This window comes from Lynx canadensis, chromosome A3 (genome assembly GCF_007474595.2).
Source record: "Lynx canadensis isolate LIC74 chromosome A3, mLynCan4.pri.v2, whole genome shotgun sequence".
NCBI lineage: Eukaryota > Metazoa > Chordata > Mammalia > Carnivora > Felidae > Lynx > Lynx canadensis.
In genome coordinates, this window is record NC_044305.1 from 132,775,021 (window position 1) to 132,795,988 (window position 20,968).

General features: G+C 43.7%; 1 protein-coding gene and 1 non-coding gene across 3 annotated transcripts in view; one reads left to right on the forward strand and one right to left on the reverse strand.

Annotated features, from left to right (window-relative positions):
* TAF1B (TATA-box binding protein associated factor, RNA polymerase I subunit B) overlaps nucleotides 1-20,968 on the reverse strand; it is a 74,315-nt gene that overhangs the window by 39,965 nt on the left and 13,382 nt on the right. For both annotated transcript variants that reach the window (XM_030311664.2, XM_030311663.1), the window contains exons 6-8: nucleotides 18,322-18,475; nucleotides 11,338-11,494; nucleotides 5,330-5,429 (exon numbers count right to left, since the gene is read on the reverse strand). In XM_030311664.2, the coding sequence (XP_030167524.1) occupies nucleotides 5,330-5,429; nucleotides 11,338-11,494; nucleotides 18,322-18,475 (411 nt within the window). The remainder of the gene's footprint in view (nucleotides 1-5,329; nucleotides 5,430-11,337; nucleotides 11,495-18,321; nucleotides 18,476-20,968) is intronic.
* Nucleotides 6,748-6,832, forward strand: TRNAQ-UUG. The gene has a single exon. It is a non-coding gene; the product is annotated as a tRNA-Gln (tRNA).

Genomic DNA, 20,968 nt, shown 5'->3' on the forward strand with positions numbered 1-20,968 from the left:
GATTTAAATACGCCTCTCATGGTAACTGATAGGATGAGTAAAAATTAGTCTCAGAGTAAAAGTAAAACGTGCAAGTAAACATTAACTCATTTTGCTTCTTTTAAAAAAATTGTTTTAATGTTTATTTTTTTGAGAGAGAGAGAGAGAATGCGAGTGGGGGATGGGGAAGAGAGAGAGGGAGACACAGAATCTGAAGCAGGCTCCGGGCTCTGAGCTGTCAGCACAGAGTCGGACACGGGGCTCGAACCCACGAACCGTGAGATCACGACCTGAGCCTTAAGTTAGACCCTTAACCGAGTGAGCCACCCAGGAGCCCCTCATTTTGCTTCTTAATTTACAAAATATTTATTAAGTCTCAAATTCTAAAAACTTAGGGGGTGCAGAGAACAGCCTAGATTTGATACAATAGTGAGAACATAATATTTCAGGCTGAAAACCCGAATCACCAGCGGATATAAACGTGGCTCTAACAGTTGCAGGCCATCCTTCCCACACTGCCTATGAGGGCAAAGCCACTCTTAGCTAAAGGCTTAAGCCGGTCTTCTGGGAAACGTAAGCCACACTGGCTACGACAACAGCAGTTTCTTGATTGTGGGCCCTGTCACTCTTGCAGTCATTTACACATTTGGCAATAAGGGGATCTATCACTATCCGAAAGGACAAGGTATATATTTTTCAAAATAATTATTTTTTATGGAGTGAAGTTCGAGTGTCTCTGTGAGTATAAAGTGAAACCGAATTTCTAAATTCGAAAGGAAATTGCTGGTTAGCCACCAGTCCCAAGCATATAAACTCAGCCCAGGGAGCAACATCCTCTGCCAGAAGCTGCATTTACGGTAACCGAAATTAGAAAACACTATGCGGAAAAGCAAGAATCATATCCGTGAGCTTCCTGGCGCCTCCTTTCAGAAAACGTAGACATGTGCATATTCAAAGTGGGTTTTGTTTTATTTATTTTTAACAGAGTTTTAAGATGAAAATTTTAATTTCCAAAAATGATACATTTTTTCCATCCCAGTAGCGTGAGGATAACTCTTCATCTTCTCCTCAGAGGAAAAGCTTTTCCATCCTGAGACCTAGAAGGTGTGTCCATTTCAACGTCTGTGATTCATCTGCACTTTGTTTTTTTTTTAAATTTTTTTTTCAACGTTTTTATTTATTTTTGGGACAGAGAGAGACCGAGCATGAACGGGGGAGGGGCAGAGAGAGAGGGAGACACAGAATCGGAAACAGGCTCCAGGCTCTGAGCCATCAGCCCAGAGCCTGACGCGGGGCTCGAACTCCCAGACCGCGAGATCGTGACCTGGCTGAAGTCGGACGCTTAACCGACTGCGCCACCCAGGCGCCCCTCACCTGCACTTTGAATAGACCATGTCAAATGATCCTCACGAAAACCCTAATGAAGTAGGTGTTTACTTATTCCCAAATCACATCTTTTCTTAGGCCTGTTTCCTTATTGAAAAACTAAGAAAAGTGGACTAAGTGATCTATAAATTTTCCTCCAGTTTTAATATTTCATGATCCATATAAAAGATCCCAGTGTCCATTTCTAAGAAGCTTACGATGTGGTTAGGGAGTTAAATACAAGTAAATAATTTTAGGCACTAGCAAAAAGTACAAATAACCTCAACCAAGCAAAATTATCGACATAACTTGAGTGGTGAATGGTTCTGAGAAATCAGGTTAAAGCCCAGTCAGTTAGGATGTAAGACACAGAACATACTGAAGATTAAGGAAGACAAGACAGAAAGGGAGAGGAGACGGAAAGAGGGGAGAAGCGGGGGGTAGGTGGAAAGAAGGGAGGGAAAGAGAAAGAGAATTTTTTATTACCCAAGACTACACTGAGGTGATTAATGCAAAAATGCTGAGTTCCATTGGTCCCTCTAGAAAAACCACACAAATATAAAGACACAGACTGAGAATTACCAAGCTAAATGTCTTTTCCTTTCAGTGGAACACTTGAACAAGGCTCAGAAAACTAACCATGAACAATTTTTTAGCAGTTAAATTTGAAATTACTAATTAATGAATTACACAGATTTTCAAATCAATTATTTTTTTGAGGTTTATTTATTTACTTTTGAGTGAGAGACAGAGAGAACAAGCAGGGGAGGGGCACAGAGACACAGAATCCAAAGCAGGCTCTGACAGCTCAGAGCCTGACACGGGGCTCAAACCCACGAACTGTGAGATCATGACCTGAGGTTTGTGGGTTCGAGTCCCACGCCGGGCTCTGTGCTGACAGCTCGGATTCTGTCTCCCTCCCTCTCTGCCCCTCCCCTGCTTCCTGCTTGTGTTCTCTCTCTCTCAAAAATAAATAAACGTTAACAACAACAACAACAACAAAAGATGAAAAACCCATCAACCTTGAGTGCAGGCTAGTTCTGAAACTAAAAACTTGAGACAAACAGGGCTCCTAAGGTGGTAGGAACATCTTCTACTTTGTAAATATCTCCTTGATTTTACTCAAGTTCAGTTCCTCCACCACACCTCTGGCAAATTAGCTGGGGTCCGGAGTGTGGACTGGAAAAACAGGATGTGTCCTCTTGTCCCCAGTCCTCTAAATAAATTACCACAACCCTCCAGTCACGGAATGAATAAGTCACAGGAAGAAACGTACAGCATAGGGACTACAGCCAGTGATATTGTAATAGTGCTGTAACGGGGCGCCCGGATGGCTCAGTCAGTTGGGCCTCTGACTTCGGCTCAGGTCATGGCCTCACGGTCCGTGGGTTCGAGCCCCGCGTCGGGCTCTGTGCTGACAGCTCGGAGCCTGGAGTCTGCTTCGGGTTCTGTGTCTCCCTCTCTCTCTGCCCCTCCCCCGCTCAAGCTCTGTCTCTGTCTCTCTCAAAAATAAACGTTAAAGAAAAATGTAATAGTGCTGTATGGTGACAGACGGCGGCTATGCTTGCGGTGAGCACCGCGAAATGGACAGACGTGCCAAATCACCACGCTGTATACCTGACACTAATGTCACACCGTATGTCAACTGTACTCAAATTTAAAATTTTTTTAAATTAAAAATAAAAATACGTGATCACAACCCCGCCCAATCGGAGAAACAGACTAACCTGCCTTTTCATAAAGACCTATCTCCCAGGAAGGCCACTCTGGCCGGCCAGCCTGTGCTTCGTGCCAGGACACATGACCCACACGGGCACTTCCAGCCCAGATCATCCTCCCGTCAGACCCCCTCTCCCCTGCCTTCCGGTTTCGGGTGCCATCTCCACCACAGGGCCACCTCTCGGTTTTGGTAACCAGTCCAGAGCTTCTTCGCTGCCTCAATGACCTACTTCCACTTCCTGTCCCCGCGTCTCATCCAATGCTCCCTGCGTGGCGGGGTCCCACATTTGTCTCGCTCCAAACTAAGGCTACCTTGGCCATGCTGGACTATGGTCAGAGTGAGAGTGCCAGGCAAGTTGCCTAATAGCTCTGTGCCTCAGTTTCCTCATCTGTAAAATCAGGGTAGTAATAATATGTACTTCACAGGATGGGCCTGAATAATCAAGGAGTTCATAAAATATGTAAAACGGGGCCTGGTACATAATAAGTGCTACCGCTATTATTATTTCTTCTTTGTCTCTTCCAGGTTCAGTGCTGGCTGCAACCATACCCTCCTTCCTTGTGCTGCCCGTGGACGCACACCACCGCAAGTCCAAGTGCACGAGGGACTCGTCTCCTCTCTCCTGGAGATGGAATAAACGGTGACGACACAGAGGCAGCACGGGGAACCCGCCTGCGAACTTGCTTCCTCTCTTTAAATCCACAGGACCTGCTCCTGCACAACTGGTGCTGAAAGTGGAGCCATTTCTGGTTTAAAACTCTAATGTTCCCTGCAGATCACTCGTAGTGACCAATATTCTAAATTCAATGCAGATGTAAAATGTTACGGTCTTGTGCAAGCTTGTTTATCTGCATTTCCAATCATCCATTCACTTCTGGCTCAATGCTTCAAAATCAGTACTTTACAGGGGCGCCTGGGTGGCGCAGTCGGTTAAGCGTCCGACTTCAGCCAGGTCACGATCTCCCGGTCCGGGAGTTCGAGCCCCGCATCAGGCTCTGGGCTGATGGCTCAGAGCCTGGAGCCTGTTTCTGATTCTGTGTCTCCCTCTCTCTCTGCCCCTCCCCCATTCATGCTCTGTCTCTCTCTGTCCCAAAAATAAATAAACGTTGAAAAAAAAAATTAAAAAAAAAAAAAATCAGTACTTTACATAATTGTGTTTTCATAGCACCTACTTCAGTGTTTCGAAGAACCAGTGTAAAAAGGAGGGCAGAGCGGCAGGCGAACAGAGCCCAAGATGACACAGTGAGGAAGAGGCTGCAAGTTCGGTAGCTCCAAGCCGGAGACTGCCGACTGTATGGCCTTGGCATTCGTTCTGTCTCCCCGAGCTGTTTGCTGAGATGTAAAATTGGGATGACAGTGAACCAGACTTATGCAGGGGTTTAGTAAGGATCACAAATGTCTCTTGAATGAAACCACAGACGATGTAAGGTGGTGAAGGTTGGGAAGGCTATAGCAATAATTCCTTAAGTGGGTAAACAGACGATAATAGTTATAGTTAGGATCCTGCAAACCTTCTGATGAAGAACAAAGAGAAGATAATCTGAGCACTATAAACAGTGATAAAGACTCCTAATTAAAGGGACAGAAGCCCTTCCACGGGAGACATCTGAAGACGGATCTAGAAAAAGACTAACAAGCAAAGGACTGAAAATTGCACCTCTTGAAACAAGATAACAGGGGCGCCTGGGTGGCGCAGTCGGTTGAGCGTCCGACTTCAGCCAGGTCACGATCTCGCGGTCCGTGAGTTCGAGCCCCGCGTCGGGCTCTGGGCTGATGGCTCAGAGCCTGGAGCCTGTTTCCGATTCTGTGTCTCCCTCTCTCTCTGCCCCTCCCCGTTCATGCTCTGTCTCTCTCTGTCCCAAAAATAAATAAACGTTGAAAAAAAAAATTAAAAAAAAAGAAACAAGATAATAACTTTCTTCTCTTTTTCTCAAAAGCAACATAGTATGCAAATAACAAAAAACATTTTTTTAACTTGAGATTACCTAAAGGTCTCTACATAACACTTCTAAAGTTCAGTCTTAACAATATACCTATTGGCAGTACGCACACCTCACACTATAGCTGTCTTTTCAGGATACCCTAAAGGATTAGAAGAAACCGCTCGAGGAAAATAAATTATGACAAACGGGCAGAACAAAAACTAGATGCCAGTTTTTAAAAAACTCCCGACACCAAAGAATAAGGCAGGAAAGGAATACAAATCACCATACTGTTTTTGTGTCTTATTAGTGACCATCAAGTAAAAAAAAGAAAATAACTTGCCTCTATAGCAAAGATTCCTTTGTCACGCCCATATAATTTCATCTCTTCTGGAAAATGCTGAAAAGCATTTATGTAAGGAATATGTCCCTCTTCAACAAATCTGTATTTTGGAAAAGAAAGCTTCAGTAAGGAGTATGTACTGATTTCGCAAAGTAGACAAAAGGGCCGAAAACATCGTATTTCAAAGACAAGGTAAGACTCAGTTGAGAACGTCGTTTCTGTCACAAGATGATCAATCTGAAAATGTCAACGATTCTCTGTGCCCACGTGTGGAGAAAGCATTTAGCCAATTCTCTAATGATATCTTAAGCTTCTAAATAGATTAAGTCTTTCTAAGAAGTATGTGTCCTACTTGTCAACTCACCACCAGGCTTGCAGACACGGCATCCTTCTACCCCTCGCTCCCCTCACAGGATTAGCATCTGCTCTTTTACGTTTTTTTTTTTTAATGTTTGTTTATTTTTGAGAGACAGAGGGAGACAGCATGAACGGGAGAAGGCAGAGAGAGAGGGAGGGAGACCCAGAATCGGAAGCAGGCTCCAGGCTCTGAACTGTCGGCACGGCGCGCAACACGGGGCTCGAACTCATGAGCTGTGAGATCATGACCTGAGCTGAAGTCGGACATTCAACCGACTGAGCCACCCGGGCGCCCCAGCATCTGCTCTTTTAAATCACTTCCTCAGGGAGACCTTCCTGGACCCATTTTCCTCATTAGAACAGCTCCCTTGTCTACCCTCCTGTCACCAGGACCTGCCACTGGAAATAATTAAGGGAAGGGACCTTGCCCATTTGCTTATCACTCCACCCCAATGTCCAGTACCCGGTAGCTGATCAAATATCTTGAGTAAATTATTGAGTTGAAGAAAATCGCACCTATATATGTATATAAATACACACACATATTTATTTACAATTCATTCATTAATTCAACAGAAATTTATCGAGAACTAAAACCCAGCACTATTCGAGGCTGTGGGCACATAGCAATGAACAAAACAGGAAAATACGCTTGTTCCCGAGGAGTTTTATGTCCCGTGAAAAGAGAGGACAAACAAAACAAACAAATGGGATCTACAGTCTGTCAAGTAGGAAAAGATGGTAAGGAGAAAACTAAAGCAGGGACGAGCGCAGAGTGAGGCCTGGGTTCTTGCAACCTGGGCCATATATACGTATGCACCTGTTAGACTTTTAAAATAGGAAAATGGTTAAGGAAAATAAGATAAAGACAGGAATAAATTAGTATACAAATGTTTTGGGTCAAAGTCTGCTGTTGCTAGAGCTAACCTGACATCTTTAGCCTTTTATGTGTTAAAGAATATTGATTCAACTTTAGTTTCAGATTAAAAATGTGATTTAACTTTTTAGTCTACTGAAAGTTGAGAATTAAGTAGTATGTAAAAACGGTGCTTTGTGGGGGTGCCCGGGTGGCTCAGTTGGTTGAGCGTCTGACTTTGGCTCAGGTCATGATCCCACGGTTCATGGGTTCGAGCCCCACGTCGGGCTCTGTGCTGACAGCTCGGAGCCTGCTTCGGATTCAATGTCTCCCCCTCTCTCTGCCCCTCCCCCACTCGTGTTCTCTTTCTTTCTCTCTCTCTCTCTCTCAAAAATAAATAAACATTTTAAAAAATGGTGTTTTGTGGAGTTTAATGATAAAGCAGGCTTCTTTGGAGCAGCTCTATAGGGAAAACCACCCTCACCTAGTGTTCCTTCATTTCTTTCATTTACAAAAAGTGTTTGTGCATAGTGATCGGTATTCAATTATTTTGGAACTACATTCTTGGTTTTTTATATACAGGGCATATTACATGCTTATCATTTTTATAACTATGTAGTATTCCATGATGTGAATATATTCTTAATTTATGTAGTCATCCCCGCTATGTGATAATACATTTACGACAGCCCCGGGTGAGGGTTAGTTCAGAGGGAATAAGACCTGAAGAGCCCCCACCATGGTCCTAGCAGGACAGACAGATGGCTGTGGATGAGCCAGTACGGACAGTGCCGCAGTGTCCTACAGAGGCACACGCTCAGTGCTGTAGGAGCACAGGAAGGAATATAAACCTGACCAGGGGAAACCGAGACATCCACACAGAGCAGGTTTTGGCCATCTGGGGTTTTAACAATCTTCACCATTTCTAAGAGTGCTGCTCATGACCTCTTTCCAAGTTTTGTGGGTTTTTAATTTTTTTTCTTTCAGAAAAATATAGAACTTTTCCAAAAAAAGAGTCTGAATCAATCCAGGAAGCTGACGGAGGAATTGCCAGAGACCCAAAGCCTCCCATATGCCCCTCCTGACCACGTTCGCTGAAAACAGAGTCTCTATTTATAGTTGGGAGGTGGTATTTTCCAAAAGTTTTAATCTGTGACAGGTTGGAAGTTTAACAAATTGGTTCTCCATCACAGATTATTTAAGAAGTAATGCATCGGCGTTAAGCCGGGTCCACCTGCAAAACATCCGGAGCCCATGCACCGTGTTCCATTTCTGTTGCCACCACCCTAATCCAAACCACTGTCTCTTGCTTGAAATACAGCAAAAGATCTCCCAGTCCCTCTGCTTCCACCTCTGCCTACCTAGAATCCATTTTCCTCAGAGCTGCCCGAACGGTCAGAAAACGTCTCCCCTGCTAAAATCTTCCAGGTGCTTGCTATCACACTTAAAAGCCAAATTCCTAATGAGTGTGGGGTTTCCTTCTAGAGTGACGATTATCCTCCGGAAATAGAGGTGATGGTTGCACAACCTTGTAAATATACTCAAAACCCCTGAATTGCACATTTAAAAGGGTGAACGTTATTGTATGTGAATAATACCTCAATTAAAAAGAAATCCCAAACTCCTACCCTGGCTTACAAAGATCTGGTCCCTGCTTATTATCTCCCTGTCTTCACCCTCCTACGACTCCTTCAAATTCTTACTCCCGTCACACGGGCCTCCTCTGCTCCTTAATCACACAGACCGTGCTCTTGCTTTGGGCCCTGGCACCGACGACCTCCCTCGACCTGGAGTTCTAGTATTTCTGATACTCACTGCTGCTCTACTCCCATTCAGAGCGCTTCTCAGTGAGGCCTTCCCTCACGGCCAGTCTACAGTAGCCATCATCTGACTGCAATCTTCCACACAGCACTTCACTCGTCATTTTTCATTTATTTCAATGCTCATCTATTTCCTCCTCTGGTCTCGAGCTTCACGAGAGCAGGGACTTGTTCTGTATGGCTCACAACTGTAATTCAAGGGTCTAGACTCTAGAATAACCCCTACGTCGAGTAGGCATTCAAGAAATATTTGTGGAATGAATGCATGTTGGCTATTTTTATTTATTACTATTGTTACCGCTGGGGGAGTAGGCAGGCTTCTTTAAAGGCTGCCTTAAGATTTATGAATTTATTCTAAGGACTACGGATGCTGCTAAAGGATTAAACCAAGCAGTGACACGTAGGACGAGTATCAGAAATATGGGTACTGGGGCCAGGCTAGTAATGTATTTCCTTCAAATCAATGTTCTTTAAATACTTTTCCAAGTTTGGCAGTAGTTCTCCAGCTTTAGCACCCATGAGACTCCCCAGGATGGCTTATTAAAACAGAGGCTACCAGGCCCTACCCCCAGAGTTTCTGATCCAGAAGGTTAGAATGGGTTAGAATTTGGTTAGAATTTGCATCCCTAACAAGTTCTCAGGTGATGCTGTTGCTGCCGGTCAAGGGACCACACTTTGAGAACCTGTGACTTGGAGCTCCTTCTCTGAGAAAAATAGAGAAAGAGGATCAGTGGCAGCTATCTCCTTTCCTGTTGCCCCAGGTAATTAGGCTCGGTTCCCAAATTTGTATGTCCCACAGAGCAAAATAAAAGCCCTCCAGCCAACTAGATCCAATCTCCTTGAAGGTACTTCAGAAATCTCCTTTAAGGGAGGGGAGGGAGGAGGGAGAATGAAGGAGGGAGAGGGAGAGAGACAAATGTGTAGGATCTTGCCCCCATCCTTCCAAACACATATAATATTCTCCCTAAGAAGAATTACCGGTGAGTACTATTTTCTACATCTTGTGAGATCTCTAGCAGTCTTGTTACTCCCTTATAGATTGCCCTGGGTAGCCGGACGGCCCCTTTACTCAACTGGGTAGCTGGACAGCCCCTTTATCCAACTGGGTAGTTGGACAGCTCCTTTACCCAAGGGGGTAGTTGGACAGCCCCTTCACCCAACTCTAGCGACGTGATTTGATTGTTGTTTCTGGGTTATCGAAAGGAAAATAGAGAGACTGTAGACACGGGACCCCCTTGGGAGGTTGCTAAGTAATCCAGGTGGATTCCAGAGGGGATGGGGAGAAATGTGGTTTCAAGTATGACTGACAGGATGTAATGACTGACTGCAGACGTGGAGAAAGGAAAGAGTCAAGGATTCTGAGGTTTCTGGATAGGAAGAAACGGAGTGCATGGTATTTACGAAGGAAGAAAACACGGAGAGAGAGCTGAATGAAAGACGAAACTCTTTCCGCCATGCTGATTTTGAGATACCGTAAAGACACCCCAGTAGTGTCCAACAGGCAACTGTATGTATGAACAGACGGGTCTGACCCTCGCTAGACAAGTCTGGGCTGCAGATATAAATTTGGGCGGTGGCATCATCATATAGATGGTAATTAAAGCCTTGAGAGAAGATGAGATCACCCAGTGAAGGCATATGGAGCAAGGTGAGGTTTTTAACTTAACAGTAAAATTCACTGAATAATGGACTATCTGCATGCAGAGTTAATCACCCCTGAGAAAAGCCTTGTTATTTGGTTGATGTGGCCAAACTCAAAGGCACTATCATCGTTTACTGGAGGCATTTTATTTAATCAAAGGGCCTAGTACCGATGATGGTGATGAAGACAACGAAACAATAATAACTAGCATTGAGTTCTTATTATGTGCCAGGCACTGTGGTGAGTGCTTTTCGTGGACTGCTCATTACTGGAAGTGGTTACAACTCTGTGAGGTAGATATTATTATTATTAGCTCCGTTTCACCAGTGATGAAACAGAGGCAAAGAAAATTTAATAATTTACTCAAGGTCACATATAAGCGGCATAGCCAGGATTCAAACCCAGGAGTCTGGTTCTAAACCTATGCTCTTAAAATCACTCTACACACGGATTAAACCTAGTGCTATTGTTTAGAATATATATATAGGGGGTGCCTGGGTGGCTCGGTCGGTTAAGCGTCAACTTCGGCTCAGGTCATGATCTCGTGGTCCGTGAGCTCCAACCCCGCATCGGGCTCTGTGTTGACAGCTCAGAGCCTGGAGCCTGCTTCGGATTCTGTGTCTCCCTCTCTCTCTGCCCCTCCCCTGCTCATGCTGTCTCTCTCTCCATCTCAAAACAAATAAATAAACATTAAAAAGAATAGAATATATATATAAAGCAAGAGAGATATTAACACGCTAATGATTTTCGCACATCCTCTATTTAATGAGAAAGGCTTACACACAATGCCCTAATTTACTCATTAACTATAAAACACTGTAAATTATCTTGAAAAATGTAAATACTGGCCATCTACTAACAGGTTTTCCTAGTAGTTTTGTTTTCAATTTATCTTATAAACACAGACAACCTATATTTTAGCTTTTGACGGCACCAATGTATGCGTTGGAGTAACTACTAGTAACCATATTCGCCAACGTAAAGGTCTTCTGCTCATCTTCTCTCTTAGAAATGCAAAATGCTTAATACCACTACTCAGGTACTGAAGTGTTACTTCTCATCTTCAAAGCATTCTACTCACAGTACATAATTAATTTTCCAACACACCGTGTAAGGTAAATACCATTATTTCACGTATATAAAGAAAGAAACGCAGGAGATGAGCCGCCGGCCCGGGGAGGGTTACAGTTCAGAATTGGAACCCAGGCTACCCAATCTTTCTGTTCTCTTCCTCAATTGAAGCCTCCTTGACAAATTCAAGATATCCAAAGGCTGTCCCCCCGTTCACACAGATAATCAGCAAAGACATCATCCTACGAGAGGCCCGGCTTACCTCAAAAGATCTGAGAGCGTAACTGTCTCTCTCTGCCACAGCAGTGACAGGTAGCAGAAGGCAAGTGTCCTCGGCACCGTCATCTTCACGATCCCCTTCTCCTTTCGCAGCGAATATTCCACTCCATCAAGAGATCCAGAACAGATGGATGCTGTTTCTTAAGAGATAAATGGAGATTTTTTTTTTTTTTTTAAAGAGCAAATAACTATTTGGACAGCCAAAGAAGAAAAACCACAAAAAAATCCGAAGGGGCATTTTCAATATCTTAAAATCAAATTATCATTGATACAATCTTTACAAAGAGCAACTGGCAAAAAAGAGCAATGATGGTTTAGAGAAAATTGGCTAAAAAGGTTAACAATTGTTGGTTCTTTATGGGAGTGGGATGGGCTGAGATTCTAAAGAGGGACTTGACCTGCTTGAATGTTTTCATAGTGAACTGGAACAATTTTTCAGATAAGTAAAAGGAAAAACAATTACAGAGCAAAGCAAAGCAAACACTGTATAAGTGCTTTGGTCCAGGCCCCAAGCTACGTGTCCCTTTTGTGTGAGGGGCTCTCCGAAACACCAGCCAGGACAGCACCTCCGCCCACTCCCATCCTCCAGGCACCCTTCCCCACAGGACGTTATCTGTCCTCGCTCCTTCCTTCAACACTCCCTCATCTCATTCTTTGTGCCCCTGTTCTAGGTCCGGGGAATGGACAGTGAACAGGGTCGCACATCGCTTGGAACTTAACATTCTGGCAACGGGAGATGGTTATTAAGGAGAAAAAAAAAACTGCAACTGACAGACGGTGGTAAGGGCCACACAGGAAAATGGCAATGCAGGGGCATACAAAGTGATGGGAAGACAAGAGACAGGTGCTACTTTACATGGATGATGAAAGAAACCTCTGGGGGAAGGTGGCATCTGAGCGGCGACGTGAATACATTCAGACAGGAAGTCTTGAGGAGCTCAGGAAGAACACTGTGTTCATCAGCAGGAGTGAACTCAAAGGAGCAGCAAGGAAGCCAGTGTGGCGAGAGCACCACGCGTGAAGGGAAAGTGGTAGGAAATGATAAGGAAGAAAGCGATAGGGGCGCCTGGGTGGCTCAGCTGGTGAAGTGCCTGACTCTTGATTTTGGCTCAGGTCATGATGATCTCACGGTTTTTGAGTTTGAGCCCCATATCGGGGTTCCACGCTGTCAGGAGCGGATTCTCTGTCTCCCTCTCTCTCTGCCCCTCCCCTGCTTGATCTCGCTCGCTCTCTCTCTCTCAAAATAAATAAATTTACACTTAAAAATATTTTTTTAAATATCACGCAGGGCTCGATAGGTCACGTTTTGTATTTTGGACATTATTCTGAGTATTATGAGGAGTTTCTGGAGAGTTTCAAACAGAGAAACCGCCTGATCCCATTCATGTCTCTAAAAAGCTCTCTCCGGCTGCCGCACGAAGAACGGAGCTGTCGGAGGGCAGGAGTGGACACAGGACACACCAGCCAGGACAGAGATGACGAGCACTTGGGCTGGGACAACAGCACTGCAGGTGGTGAGAAGTGGTGGGAATCTGGACATGTTTTGAAGGCAGAGTCAGAAGAATTTGTTGATGGACTGAACACGAAGTATGAGAGAAAAAGAGAAGACAAGGATGATTCTTAGAGTTCGGGCCTGAGCAACAGGAGAACGGAAATGCCATCTACTGAGACAAGGAAGGCGGCAGAAGTGCAAGTTTGACGAAAGAAAATTAAGGTTTCAGACTTACACGTGTTAAATGAAGGCCCTACTAACTGCACAAATGGAGATGTTGAGTAGGCAGATGAGTATAAAAATCTGTAGTTCAGAGAAGAACCTCGAGAGAGAAATTTCCGAGCCGTCATGATGCAGCTGGTGTTTAAAGCTGGAAGGAGGGTAAGTAGAAAGCGGGACTAAGAACGACCCCCCAAAACCCCACTTTCTTGGATAAAACTCTCCAAATTACTCCTCAAAATCCTTTTTTCCAACTCCTATAAATCCTCTCCTCATAGCATTTATCAGTAACTGAACTTTTTAATGAATGTGTGCATTTATTTCCAGCTCCTCCCACTACAATCTAAGCAGGTGGCTGACCTTGCTTGTCACCGGGTCCCCAGGGCCTCAAGCGGGCCCTAGCACAAAGGAGGAACCCAATAACTATTTGGTGGCAAACAGGCCAGCAGTTCAAGACTGTCATCCTAGTGAAATGATTTTTAGAACACGCAAAGACTCAAGGTCAGGGCACGTTGTGGCAGGACCGTCTATAATATGAAGCAAATTAAAAACCGCCTAAGTGACACGAATAGAAATTTAATTCCAGGCAATGGAATACTGCATGCCAATTTACTTAATGCTTCTGTCGATGGTTCTCAAAGTAGAGTCCCTAGACCAGCTGTTGGGCAGCTCAGTCAGTTAAGTGTTCGACTCTTGATTTCAGCCCAAGTCGTATCTCGCGGTTCATGAGTTCGAGCCCCGCCTCCGGTTCTGTGCTGACAGTGTGGTATCTGCTTGGGATGCGCGCTCTCTCTCTCTCTCTCTCCCCAACCCGTTGCTCTCGCTCTCAAAATAAAATAAACTTAAAAAAATATATATTTTTAATAAATAAAGTTTATTTAGTTTTGAGAGAGAAAAAGAGCTCGTGAGCGGGGGAGAGGTCGAGAGAGAGAATCCCAAGTGGACTCTGCACCGTCAGCATGGAGCCCGATGTGGGGCTCGAACTCATGAACCATGAGACCATGACCTGAGCCAAAGTTAAGAGTCAGACGCTTAACCGACTGAGCCACCTAGATGCCCCAGAAATAAAATTGTAAAAGCTGGAAAGCATATGGACAGGTGATTACTGCCCTGGCAGCGTCGAGAAAGCTGGATTCGAAACCAGCGATAGGGAGAACCATAAACCGATGTAACTTTTCCCTGGGGACCTCTAAAGAAAGCTCCAGAATCGGTTAAATCTTGGAAACCGGGTGAAGGTGGGTCTAACACCAGAAAGATTACTTGAAAGTCTGATTGAGAAGCAGTCAGACACTCAGAGTCATATGCCAACCCCATCTGGCAAATGCCTGCGCCTTCCCAATCTGGGCAGAAAATTGTTAAGTTTCTTCTCTGGAAAGAGTAAAATGAAGGGTCTCTGGAACAGGGCATATATCAGTCATACATACAGTTGAGAGCAGGATATTATGAAAAACAGCAGGATGAAGTGCAAGTGTACATACTGAGTACTGAGACAGCCCCCACCCCCACCCCACATTCCTCTCAGGCCTTCTTCCCACCCAGTTCCTAGAACAGCCAGGATCACACCCTCCAAACAGATGACTCAAAGAGATTTCTTTTGAAAATCCTATCAGCTCAGGGGGAAAAGATTTAAAGATGATAATGCTGGAGGCCTGCTAAGAAAATAATCCAGCTAGATCATGCACAGTGCAACTAGCAAAACTCACTATGGATACGAGGCTTTCACTCAATTTTTCAGTCTCTTTAAAAAAATTTTTTTTAATGTTTTTATTTATTATTTGAGAGAGAGAGAAAGAGAGCAAGCAGGGGAGGGGCAGAGAGAGAGAGAGAGAGAGAGATACAGAATCTGAAGCAGGCTCCAAGCTTTGACTGTCAGCACAGAGCCCAATGTGGGGCTCGAACTCATGAACCGTGAGATCATAACCTGAGACAAAGCCGGGTACTTAACCGACTGAGCCACCCAGGCGCCCCTTTCAGTCTCCATTCTTAAGAAGACCAGCCATATTAGCCTCATAAATATTTGAAGAAAACCTCTAATACAAGAAGCAGAGGACAAAACAAGTCGAGGTCAAATATTATCACTTATCATATCAATATCCTCAGGAAAATAAGAAAAGATGCTCCACAAAAACCAGGGAGTAAACCAGGAAAGATGAAATAGGGTCAAGGAAGTAAGGAACTTAACAAAAGGTAAGAGCATCTTCAGGATGGTGGTAAAGAGATCCCAAAGACAGCCTTGCATACGTTTAGGGATATTTCATTGTAGATTAGGGTGGGTCAGAAGCTCCACCAAGACTTCTTCTGAAGATGAAATTGGTAGAATATCTAAGAAATTGAGAGATTTTCAGAACTTGGAGGAAGTGTGGAGATACACTAATAATAAATTATAGATTAGTAATAAGTAAATAGAAAACTAAGCAAGTGACGACAATTATCAACTCTGAGGAAACCAAATGATCTATGAAAAGTATAATCATAGCAAGTTACATAGCTCACACTAAATGCTGGGCTAGGAAAAAATTATAATCGTATTGGAAGACAGAGAAAAAGAAATGCACGATCGTGTGCTGGTGACTACATGGGGAAGGTACAGTGAGAAAGGTGTGAAAGAGCCAAGATTTATCTTCTGTAGTTGGAATTTAACAGCTAACGTCCAAAAGCAGAAATCAAGATGTCATACCATAAGCATATGCTATAGAGATATGGAGGTTACAGGGGCACCTGGGTGGCTCAGTCGATTAAGCATCTGACTTCGGCTCAGATCATAATTTCACGGTTGGTGAGTTCAAGCCCCCCATCGGGCTCTGTGCTGACAGCTCAAAGCCTGGAGCCTACTTCAAATTCTGTGACTCCCTCTCTCTCTGCCCCTCCCCTGCTCACGCACTCTCTCTCTCTCAAAAATAAACTTTTTTTTTTTTTTTTTTGCGATATGGAGGTTGCAGAAGAGCTGAAAATGAATGTCTCTTGGGAACAGCATATTTAGGGGAAAAACAGACTACAATTTTTTTCATATCAAGCATTATAAATCTATTTGAATTACATGCATATAGAATTTTGATTAAAAATTTAAAGAATGTAGAAATAGTTTACATTTTCGCAAAAACAAAATACTACGTCTCCCTTTCTCTCTATGTATACATGAATAAAAAACTTTCTGGAATGATCTACAGCAAAGTAGTTTGGTTTTGGATGGCACAATAACTGATGATTTTCTTTGTGACGCTCCGTATTTTATAGTTGTGAAATAAAGGTTGTATTAGTAGTCACTTTACATGTAGAAACTAAAATAAAGCTCTAAGGATCACCATTTACTAAAAGCAAACACCAAAACAAAAACTCTTAACATAGAGAAATAATCTGGGGCACCTAGGTGGCTCAGTCGGTTAAACGTCCTACTTCAGCTCGGGTCATGATCTCACAGTTCGTAAGTTCGAGCCCCACATCGGGCTCTGTGCTGACAGCTCAGAGCCTGGAGCCTGCTTCACATTCTGTATCTCCCTCTCTCTCTGCCCCTCCCCTGCTCGTGCTCTGTCTCTCTCTCAAAAGTAAATAATGAACATTAAAAAAATTGTTTTTTAAATAAAAAAGACATAGGGAAACAATCATGGTACTCTAAAAGGCTTGGATGACTTCAGACCTAGTCCTGGGGACAGTGGAGTGCAGGCCCACCTGAAAACGTGGAAAGGAAACTCCAGAGATCCACCGCGGCCCAATTATTCTATGATTCTAACTTCTTTACTTCTTTGGACACAAAAAATAACTTGTCTGAGATCTGTGTCACTGTGCAGTCCAGCAAGTAATGCAGATATGCTGATAAAAGGAATTTGCTCTTTAGGGGGAACAGACTTGCAAAGAAGCAGTCCACACAAGAAATGCTTTGTTAAAAACCATATGTAATCATATAACCCAGACTTCCACAATCCCTAACACCAGACGATTTGGAAGCAATCTCCCAAAGAACTCTGTCAGCACACATCAAGATTCTAGTAATCTATAATAAGAGCCTGGTCCGTTCTCTGAGGTCTGTTTTCCACCATGTTTATTTTATTATTATTATTATTATTTTTAGTGTAGTGTAGAAACAATTAAAATCATGAATAAATGTGTTGGGGAAGGTCTACACCTGTTACCTTAAATATACTCCTTATCTATTTTAAATTATGGAATTAAATCAGAAAGTGAAACTCACACACAATACGATAAATTTTGCTTCAGTCTATGATTAGAAGTCGGATATATCATCTTTGACTCTTACCAATCTTATCATTTCACTAAGACCTATCATTTCTCTGCTGCAACTTTTCTTTGGAAACTCTGAGCCCACACGTACATGATCTTTATTGAGGTTCGTTCTTTCCGGATCCACTTATTGTTCAACACCCTTTAAAAATGACACAAAGGGGCGCCTGGGTGGCTCAGGCGTCCTACTCTTAATTTCGGCTCAGGTCACGATCTCATAGTTTTGTGAGTTCGACCCCTGCATCAGGCTCTGCGCTGACACTGAGGCGCCTGCTTAAGATTTTCCCTCTCTCTCTGCCCCTACCCCACTCGTGCTCTGTCTCTCTCAAAATAAATAAATAAACTTAAAAATTTTTAATAAATAAAAATCACATAAAAATACTCATGTGGAGACAATGTACCTTTTAAAAAAACTGCCCTAGGATTTCATTTAATTTACCTTTCTCCTAGCCATATGATTTACCAAGTCATTGCTTCTTGCTAGGCCACATTCCTTTTCTTGAAATACGAAAAGATTGGACTAAATTATTTTTTTAAGTTTTATTTTATTTTGAGAGAGAGAGTGAGAGAGCGAGAGAGCGAGAGCAGGGGAGTGAAAGACAGAGAGAGGGAGAAAGAATCCCAAGCAGACTCTGCACTGTCAGCACGGAGCTCGACTGGGGGCTTGAACTCACGAACTGTGAGATCATGACCTGAACCGAAGTGGGATGCTTAACTGACTGAGCCACCCAGGTGCCCCTGGACTAAAATTTTTTTTTATATTTATTTATTTTTGAGAGAGAGAGTGCGAGCGAGCTAGGGAGGGGCAGAAGGAGGGGGAGACACAGAATCTGAAGCAAGCTGCAGGCTCTGAGCTGTCAACACAGAGCCCTACACGGGGCTTGAACTCACGGACTGTGAGATCATGACCTGAGCTGAAGTCGGAAGCTTAACTGAGCCACCCAGGTGCCCCTGAACTAAATTATTTTTAAGGTACATTACCAGCTTTAAAATTCTAGGTAGTCTGATTCTCACTTTTACCTGATTGTGATGCTTTGCTGATGGGGAAAGGCTTCTGAGCAAGGCCATCAGGCTGAGACTCTGTTCCACTTTCAACAAAAGAAGGGCAGCTGAAGTCACTCAGCAGCTCAGGCTCGCTATCCCAGTCTGAATGACTTTGGTTATCTTCTAATACCTATTTGCAAAATATACATAAAATTATTACACAGGAACTGAAAATGCAGTTAATTTCCACGAGCTTAACCAAGTCCTGCCCATCTGAAACACCATAAGGCAAACTACTCCAGAGAACTGCAACCATCTGCCAGGTTCCGAAGACCAAAAGACCTCCCTCCACCAGGTGTCCCCTAGCAGCTCGTGGCGGTGCTCCCGGAGAAGGGCTGCAGACAAGGCTAAGCAAGGAAAAAGGTTGCCAGCAGACACATCAGGCTTCCTTCTCCCTGTGACCAACATCTCCCTTGTAGCTCTAGCAGCTACACCAATGGGCACGTCGATAATGACCCCATGCACAATGCTGGCTTATCTTCACTGAGCCTACCTGGGAATTTTCGCTTTGGATCTACGATAATGCCATTTCTCCTCCCTGGACTATCTTTTCTTCTCTATCTCTCCAATCCGTTATTTACTCTATCATGCTGTCTCCCAACCAATTCTTCTTCCGAAGAGTTCTTGATTCCCTGAATTCCTGTGGCACTTTACTACTTATAACACTTAACCGACAAGGATATACTATCTCAGACTGTTGTTTAATTTTTCACACACGTATTGTTGAAATGTGGCTGGCTACATAAAGGCCTCATCAGCTGACATTACCTTGGGGAAACTGATCACACTCAAAAGGCCACATTATCAGTTGTGCAGACCAAGAGACTCAATCTTAGGAAGAAGACGTAAGACTCATGTTAAGGAAACTCACAAGAGAATAAAGTAAAATCAATCAATCAATCAATCAATCAGGGATGAGATGCTTGTGTCCTCTGTTATGCATTTCCCCTCTCTACAGGTAAGCATGAGACAAGGTACACAATAAAACTGGCCGATAAGCACGGACTCACTGAGAAAACCAAAGCAATCAGAAGACAATGTCCACAATCGTATGCAGGCGACCATCTGCCAGGAACTTGACTCTCTGTCGGATTCTTCTGGCAAACTATCCAAGCTCCCATCTAAAAAGGCAGCTTCTCCCTCTGGGCACCCAATTCCACCCCGTCTACTCAAAGATTATCCCTCACTTCTACTGTCTCTCTCTCCATTGAAAATTTCTTCTCTCCTGCATCATTCCTATCAGTACACAAATACGCTATCATTTATCCCACTTAAAAAAACACACACACAAAAAAAAACACCTTTCCTGGATTCCATCTACAACATAAATTCTTTATACTTTGCAGCTAAATGCCTTGGAAGAGTTATCCAGACTCACTGTCTCCAATTTCTCTCTTCCAAGTCTATCTTATACCCATTCTTGTCATTTTTAAACATCTTTTTCTTTGAGGGAGGGAGGGGCAGAGGGAAGAGGGAGAGAGAGTGGAGCCTGATGTGGGGCTCGATCCACGACCATGAGATCACGACCTGAGCAAAACCAAGCGTCTGCCACTTAACTTATTGAGCCACCCAGGCACCCCTTAAGATTTTATTTTTGAGTAATCTCTCCACCCAACGTGGTGCTTGAACTCACAACCCCAAGACCAAGAGCTGCATACTCCACAGACTGAGCCAGCCAGGAACCCCTTTTATACGTCATTCTAATCAAACTTGTGGTCCCGCTACTCTACTCATCAATTTTTAGCCCTCTTCCTTCCTGGCCAGGCAGCAGTATTTCTCACAGTTGATCACTCCCCTCTTCTTGAAACTCTTTGTTCTTTCGTTTCCAGAATGCCCCCTCACTCTCCAACCTTCCTCCTAATTTACCAGTTCGTCCTCAGACTTCTTTGTTGATGTTGCTTTTATCCCAAACATCTTAACCCTAGAGCGGGCCAGAGCTCAGTCCTTGGTTCCTTTCTCTGTCTTTACTCCTCGATGATATCATCTGGTCTTGTGGTTTTAAATACTACCTACTATATCGTTTTTGATTCCAAAATGCTCTTCCCTTCCCCATGTTTTAATATCCCTGGCATCAGGGTGTTTCTTACAACCAATGGCATGTCACAGTTTGATTTACAGAATTATTTTCTTTCTCGGGGATATGTAAAATAATGGTGCATCTTCCAAATAATGGCATTTTAGATTTGATGATTGTAATACATATTGAGAACGTCCAGGGGAACCTGGGTGGCTCAGTCGTTTGAGCGTCCGGCTTCGGCTCAGGTCATGATCTTGCAGTTTGTGAGTTTGAGCCCCGCGTCAGGCTCTGTGCTGACAGCTCGGAGCCTGGAGCCATCTTCAGATTCTGTGTTCCCCTCTCTCTCTACCCCACTCCTGCTTGTGCTGTGTCTCTCTCTGTCTTTCAAAAATGAATAAACATTAAAAAAAAGAGAGAGAGAGAGAGAGAACGTCCAAATTTATATCTCCAGCCTAGACCTCTCTTCTGAATTGAAGGCTTATAAATCTAACAGACCTGCAGTTTCCTCTTGGACGTCTAATAGGTGTTGCAAACGTCACATGTCCCCAACTGAACTACTGATTTTCCTGTTCCACCTGTAATTTCAGTTGACGGCAACTCCTTCCT